The 8,305-nt window shown below is 38.5% G+C and overlaps 1 protein-coding gene across 8 annotated transcripts in view; it reads left to right on the top strand.

The window, feature by feature from the left end:
* Nucleotides 1–8,305, top strand: part of TFPI (tissue factor pathway inhibitor) — a 55,096-nt gene that overhangs the window by 18,005 nt on the left and 28,786 nt on the right. For all 8 annotated transcript variants that reach the window (XM_042445024.1, XM_042445023.1, XM_042445022.1 and 5 more), the window contains exon 2: nt 4,714–4,836. In XM_042445024.1, the coding sequence (XP_042300958.1) occupies nt 4,719–4,836 (118 nt within the window). In that variant the 5' untranslated portion in view covers nt 4,714–4,718. The remainder of the gene's footprint in view (nt 1–4,713; nt 4,837–8,305) is intronic.

Consider the following 8,305-nt stretch of genomic DNA (forward strand, 5'->3'; position numbering starts at 1 on the left):
GTTGTTGTTATTATTATTATTTGTATTTCCCGCCTCTCCCTGCAGATCTAGGCGGGATTACAGCAAAGAATAAAAACCACAATACAATACAAAATACACTCAGGAAAACACCACCAACAAAGAAATCCTAGCAAGACTGCAGCGTTTGGAGAGAGGCTTGGAACACTAGCAGTTGGAGCTGCCCCAGATTTTGCATGGAATAATCAGCCTCCCTAGATAAGTCAGATAGCAAACATCTCATGCCCACTGGAAGCATTGTTGATTACCGACTCTATGAGAGACATTGAAGCTAACTGAGATTCTGCCCTTTTTTTGAATCCAGACTACTCTTCTGCACCCTATCAGTTTTGTTTCCCCAGTTTTGGATTGATACCTTGGTTCTATACTTCTGGATTTCTAATCAACTACAGTCAGCCCTCAATATTTGCAGCTTTGACTTTTTCAGATATGATTATTTGTGGATTTGATTAATGTGTTCTTTCTAGGCATCTCTAGGTCCTCCAGCATGAATCTGCCAGAAGTTGACCTGGAGTCATCTGGAGAAAACAATTCTCTAAACATTTGTATGTCCTCCAGTGCAATTCTGTGGTCAACCTCTGCTGGGTGGTGGTCATAGAGTTCTGTTGAAGGCCCTAGAACAGGGCTGCACAACATATGGCCCGGGGGCTGCATGTGGCCCACCAAAGGATTTTGGGTTGCCCATGAAGATGTGGAACAACTTCAAGACTCCTCTGCTACTCGGCCATCTCCTGAGAAGGACATGTGGAGAGGAAGAAGGGCAAACACTCACCCTGCAAGTCTCCTCTACTGCTCTCCTTTCTCCTGAGGAGAATGCCAGGCAGAGGAGGATGAGAATGGAATTAATATTGATAATATGTATTCTTTACTAATTAATATTAATTAAGTAATATTTAATTAAAACCTATCTGTGGCCTGAAGAATTTTAGCCTGTTTTAATTTTGGCCCCTTCCTACTGCCAAGTTGTGCAGGTCTGACCCAGCGGTTTCTAGAAAGGTGTTTTCTCAGGTTAAAAAAGTGTGGTTTTTTATGTGGGTTTCCCCCCCACTTTCACAAGGGTCCTGTGCCCTTAATCTCAGTGAATATGGAGGGTCCTCTGTACACAACTTCTCATTTCCCCGAGTGAATTTTGAAAAATGGAAATAACACCAGCGAGTGACTTCTATAGGCAAATTAACAGGGCAGATGTGTTTGTCAATAGCAACACTCACCGTTTCTTAAGAAATTCGACACTCAGCAACAATACCTGGAAAGGAGTGGAATAACTGTACACCAAAAAACAAAACCTTTTGTAATCTTTCCGATACTTCCTCTCAAAAAGAAATTGGGAAGTGTCAAATGGCATTCTGATGGCTTTCCCTTACCATCATTCCTGCCAAGGGCTTGCTATTCATAGATTTCAAGGCTTGTGCTGGAAATGATGCAGGCGACAGATACACGAAACAGTCCTGAACTACTTCTAAAAGTAATTTTAGAAACAAGACAATGAACTCAGACAGTCAACTTGGTGAGAACAGTTGAATGCAGGACAATACTGGAAACTGCAACATGTTACATTTGTATCATGGGAGTTTATCGCACAGCCCCCAGGGACGGTCCCGGTGCGGGACTAAAAGGGGTGGGATGGGAACAGAATGGGGGCCATCACACATTTGATTGCACACCAGAACAGTGCTGGCGCTGCTGGAAGTTCCCATTGTGTTCCTGATCCATCCCAAAGGCAGCAATTTTCAGGAACACTTCTGAACAGTTCCTGAAAATCCCCTCCTCTGGGATGGATCAGGAATGGAATGGGAAGTTCTGGCGGTATTCCGGCATGTGATCAAATGCATGATAGCCCCATTCTGTTCCCATCCCACTCCCTTTCGTCCTGTGCCGGGAGCATCTCTGGGGGCTGTGAGCTAAACTCCCTGGTTACACTGCTTTTACTGCTACATCATTCTATTTAAAGCAGTCCCTGAGCCTCAAGCTTTTCTCTGGGGGTTGTTTCAAACCATTTTAACTGTGCACAACTTCTCATTTCCCCAAGTGAATTATGGAAAATGAAAATAACACCTGCCAGTTATTCTATAGACAAATTAACAGGGCAGATGTCTATTAACAGGTAGATGTCTATCAGTATCCATCAGAATGTGTTGTTAGCTTTGCTAAGCATTCATATTTCTAATGCACTTTAGGCTGCCATCCCATTTGATCTGTCATTGTTGGGGTAGAATGCTTAGTTTGCAATAGTTTGTTGATATGGGTTTGTTTGTTTTTTAAATACAGTTATTTGCCTTGAAATGCATTGAATGAGACCTGTAATAAAATGGTATAGTGTGGGATGCTTCTCTCTTTTTGTCCCATTCCCAGCCCATTTTGTTTAGGAAGATTCACTTCTTGGGTGTTCTCTGTGTATGTGTCTGTGTAAAAAGTGCACAGGAGGAAAGTCTGCAAATTCTTGTGTTTCCTAAGCTTTCTAGTACTACCCTCTTGTACACAGGTGGATTTATTTTGATTAAATATACATGACATCACCCAAAATTGGAGCAATGGAACAAAATGCAACAATACTGCCAATAAGAAGATAATAAAGTTTGTAATGTAGTAGGTGTGTGTGCTTTGAAGTGAAATAAATTTCCACTGAAATTTCCTCAGTAGAAGAAATACCTTGGTTGACTAAACTGTGTTGCATCCTAATGTAATACATATGTACAAACAGATGAAAAACACTGTGTGCTTTCACTTAGTGTGGAAAAATCATAAAGCAGATTTTAAGAGTAGTTTATGGAGCCCAGTGGCATCACTAGGGATGTGTGTAAGGGTTCAGACCACACCAGGTAACACCTTAAGTGGGGGTGACACTACTGCTCCTCAAACACCTACCATTGGGCAGAAAACAGTCTGTGGCATTCACCTCCTTCCCTTCAATATGCTTTAAGCGATGGTGGGAGTGGGATGAATCTCAGTGGGAGGAGAAAGGAGGGTCTCCAAAATTATTTTAAATTAAATTTTCAAATGTCAAAATTTGACGTTTTTTTAAAAATAATAAAAATGTTGACTTTTTGAAAAATTATTCTTTTAAAATTTTCTGTAGAAACATCACATTTAACCCAATCTTCACTATGTATATGTACATATAATTAGATTGTGCATATAATATTGTAATTTGAAGGTACAATTTTAATTGTGTGAGTTGTTTATGTCACAACTATTAGCATTACATCCAGTGGTATATGGGAATTACGATTTAGGAGTAACACTAGTGCAAAAAACCATGACTAAGGATTCTGTATGGTGTGAAATGGGAGGAGGTCAATAGGGGGGGGGTGACACTATGAGTTACCACACCAGATGACACCAACCCTAGGGATGCCACTGATGGAGCCTGCTTCCACTGTGAAGGTATTACTTTTGGCCACTGTAAAAACACTAAAAGTGCACTGTTTAGTACTACTAAATCCTATGCTTCAGGTTATGCGATTTATTTATTTATTACAATGGAGCATATCATCTCTGTTTCATGGTTTGTTAGCTGTAATAAAGGCTTGACTGACTGACTGACATATAACCTCTTTGGCCACTTTGAACAGCATGGCCCAGGTTGTTCGTGGTATCATCTTGCACGCTGTGTGTAATACTATATCTCACACCCACATTTTAATACTACCTATGCCTTCTTGGACTTTGCTTTCTGAGACTGCTTGCTGGACTTTAGAAAAGATTTACCCACCCCAAATGCAGTGAAACTGAGCTGAGCTGGCACTTCTACTCCAGCCTTATGTATGTGATTGATTTAGTTGGACATACATAACTTTACCATTTTTCAAATGTATAACTCTTTTTAACACAGACTAATGAGTAAGCTCATTTACTAATTCAGGATACACACACACACACACACACACACACTTTTATAACACAAATAATTCATGTGCTAGAGCTACAATGAATTAGGCCATATATAGGGGAGGGAGGGAGAAATCTAGAGTCAGTAATCAAATCAAAAATTCAAAAAAAGGGTTATGCATGTCCAATGTTAATCAAATGTGTTTTGCTAACTAAATTTATGCTAACACATTTCCATTTACTTTGTCTTCATTTACCTAGTTGCCTTTAAAATAAATCTTGTAACCACTTTTCAACATAGCCAATGGCAAGCCTTTAACTCGCCTCTAAAAACAGTAAGATTTTCTGTTGTCAAGACAAGTTTCACAAAGTTTTGTGCTAACCACCTCCCTTAATAGATGTCTCCTGTCCGGATCTCCTTTTCAGAGAACGTGTCCAGTAACTCATTCTTTCTTTTCTCCTACTGTTTTTTATTGCAATAGGTAGACTCTCCTGGGACACTTTGGTAGGGGATACAATGGTGGAGCTGTCTGTGTTTATTTTTAATCTTGGTTCCATCCATCTAAGACAGTTGTGTCACTCTCTCTAATGCTAGGGCTGCTTCTGGAACATTATCATGTCACCTTCAGATTGCAAAATGTTCTGCCAAATATATTTATGTAAAATTAATATTGCTGCAACACTCCAAAGAGAAAGTTGATCCTAGTGGAACAGAAATGTTGATCAACTATATAACACATTTTAGAGAATGAAGATCTTTGTGCCTTTACTTTTTCTCCCTCATGTGAGATCATTTAGGCTAAACATAGAGTCAGTTACTTATTCAAACACCTCTTATACATTTTTTTTTTACTCTTGCTTGCTTAGGAAATATGAGGAGAATAAGAATAGATGTGTTACTGGCTGCCAATTTATATCTTCTGGCCAGTGTTGTTCCTTCTCATACAACTGAAATATCAGAGGATGGGGAAGAATATGAAGATGATGTAGGTAAGCAGTCTGACTTATTCATTTCCATAAACTACAATACATTGGAAGAAATATATCTCTATTGAGCTGATCATGGTGTGTGCAAAAGAGGACACCACTGAATTTTTAAAAATTACCTTTGAGTGTGTCTTTTGCTTTTGTCAATTTGCTTTCGGTCTGTCTCAGTTTTGTGTGTTTCCTTGGTCATTATATCCTATCCTCCCTTAATCTGTATTTTTAATCTCCACAAAATTATAGTTTGTTATGTACATAAATGCATATTTTGAATGTCATTTCTCACAATATGTGTGTACAGGACCTCAAGGCATGTAGACTTATGACAACCCCATGGATTTCATAGGATTTTCTTAGGCAAGGAATACACAGAGTTGGTTTGCCATTGCCTTCCTCTGAAATACAGTCTGACAGCAGCTGGTATTCCTTGATCCCATCCAATTACTAACTAAGGCTTATACTACTTAACTTCCAAGATCAGGTGGGATCAGATGTCTTCCACTTCTTTAAGCCCTTTCTCACAAAATACACATTAAAATGTATTTTACCTTTAAAATATGTGCTTTTCATTTTTTTAAAAATTGAAATTTTAAGACATGATACATATATACATACATACATATAATGGACATACAACACATAACCATATACACTTATAGTCTTCTGTTTCTTTTCATCTACAAACTTCTGTATAGCAGTAGATGTGGATACTCCAGGTCTAGGTGAGAACATTGTCTCTTCTGCAAGAGGAGATTGAAAAAAATATTGCCCCACAATGGGTAATGGTGCTCCCAGGATTTGGGGGCAGATGTTTGTACTGGGAATTTTGCCACATTTTCAAATATGTTTTGTTCCACCCCACCCCCAGCACATTCAAAAGGTCTGTGTATGATCAGATATATTCTTTTGAAAAACAATGGCCTGAATCAGAAAGGCAGCTGTGGTGGCTTCCGGTACATGATGCACACCCCAGATCATCCAGAAACCACTCCAGGGTTGTGCTTGAGCTGCCTAAGGCCGCCCAAAACCAAACCCATAAGGAGCAGATCTTTTTTGCTCTTTTTGAGACCACAGCAGGAGTCACCCTTGGGGCTGTGACATGTATTTGGAATAGCCACAACCCCGGACAATTGGGCTGGGAACGGCTTCTGGCCCCTCCTTCCTGCCCGTCCATTTCGCATGATTGTGTTAGAGGAAAAAGTGATCTATACAGCTCCCCCCAAAAGTGTGCAAGATGCACTCCAAAACATGGTAGTTGTGTATTGTTTCCCATTTGAAACACAACTTCTCCCCTTCAATTTTTTGGAGTACAGTAGGCATGGCGATCCTTGTGGCTCACAGAAACAGTCTTGGAAAGCTTAATGTGGCCAGCAAATTGCAGTTGACCCACCCATGGACAAGGGAGATCCCCAAGTCTATGGAGACCTTTACATTGTTTTGGGGTGACCTCATCTATTTTCCAAAGTGATTGGCTTGTACTTAATTGTGTACTTTTACATGATTAAATCCTTCCTTTCCCCCAGTGTTGTGTCCATACCTTTCCTTCTCCACATTTTATCATCACAACAGTCCTGTGAGGTGGGTTAAGCTTAGAGAGAGTGACTGACAGAAAGCCACACAGAAAGTTCTGTGGCTTTAGAGACAAAACTTATATAGGTTGATAATCCCTTATTTGAAATTCTGAAATTTGAAATACTTCAAAATCCAAAATTGTCCACATGGATGACTGCGATAGTGATACCTTTCCTTTCAGATGATTCTGTGTACAAAAAGTCATTTCATGTTCATACTTATTTATAATACTATGTATAAAATCACCTACAGGCTATGTATATAAGATGTATGTGAAGCATAAACGAATTTCATGTTTAGAATTAGATCCCATTTCCAAGATATCTCATTGTGTACATGAAAATATTCCCAAAAAAAAACAACCCCAAAATACTGCTGGTCCCAAGCAGTCTCGATAAGCAAGACTTGATTAGTATACATACATATATACATATTACAACATAACAACATGAACACACATTATTTTTTTGGTGCAAAGAGAACATTGATATATTGCAACTTTTATCCTTCTGGCCACATTTCTCAAAGAAAATGAGTCACAGTTGTTAAAAGTCCCACTTTCTTGTAAATGTGAAAGTCAATGTAATATTAGCAGCATAGTCTGAAGATTCAGTTTGTCTAGCAGGAAAAGCTTTTTGAACAGTGTGTGGGTGGGTAAATGGCTATGTGGCAAGTTGTCAAATCAAGCTGACGGAGAGGATAAAGAAGAAACCCATTTTCTCTAAATGGGACAAGCTGTTTTGCCTTGATAATGTTCATCAACAAAAGAATTTCAAAAAGCTCTACAATTCTGGCAGTACAGTATCAGTATAAATAGGAGACAACAGAAGAATAACCCACAGAAAGGAATAATGACTTTGTCCTATTTCAAACCAATCTTTCACAACTGGGGATGCGGGTAATTTTAAACTGTACTGCAGTTATATTCTGGAAAGAGTGTGGTTTTGTCAGGTAAAGAAATTTGAAACATAACAACATATATGTAGTGGAATTTAAAGACATAGCCATGTTAATCTGAGAATCAATATGCGGAGGGATCCACAGTATCTTTGGATGAAAGAGAGACATTAGTAGCATGACCTTTCCTAGACATGAATCTACTTCCCCGTGCATCTGAGGAATTAGACTGAAGTCTATGAAAAGCTACCAACCTTTGTCTTTCAATTAGTCTCAAAGGTGCTACAAGAACATATATGTGGTTTAGTTTGTTAAAAATTATCTGAACAGAGGGAAGGGGTGATGCAACTTTTTGTGACAGCTGCAGTCTGGTTCCACACCTCTATGGTAAATACCAGCACCATGCTCCCTTTGTATTATATTTTATTATCTAATTTTATAGGGTGCAATTTGGTCTTCTCTCTGTGTGCTTTTTTAATGGTTTTTCCCATACTCTAAAAAGCAACTGAACAATGTGTGGTTGGTAATCCATACATTTCTCAGCTTGTAATATATTTTGTAAAATGACAAAATATATGGGTATATGCAGAGAAATAAACTAAGGAAAGTGTGCATAATTGTAAAATGTGCACAAAACACCATACTGAATGGGTATATGTAAAAACATATGCATATTTGAAAAAAAAATGCACTATATATACACACACACGCACACATGTTTTTGCATGGGAGACAACAGCTTGTTTAAATGGGAACAAAATGGACTTGGTAGGGGGGAAAGGGAGAATTCTCCTTTTTTTATATAGTTGTTTACAGCCATGTTTGGAATGAGTCATGGATTTTAAGGAAGTAAATATGGCTTGGCTTGGCCTGAGTTCCTGTGTAAGAACATTACATGACCTGGGGGCCATGGTAAATAAAATGAACCGCTTTCATTACTTTACACATCCTTGGAAAATAATAATAATAATAATAATAATAATAATAATAATAATAATAATAATAA

This window comes from Sceloporus undulatus, chromosome 1, assembly GCF_019175285.1.
Source record: "Sceloporus undulatus isolate JIND9_A2432 ecotype Alabama chromosome 1, SceUnd_v1.1, whole genome shotgun sequence".
Lineage (NCBI taxonomy): Eukaryota > Metazoa > Chordata > Lepidosauria > Squamata > Phrynosomatidae > Sceloporus > Sceloporus undulatus.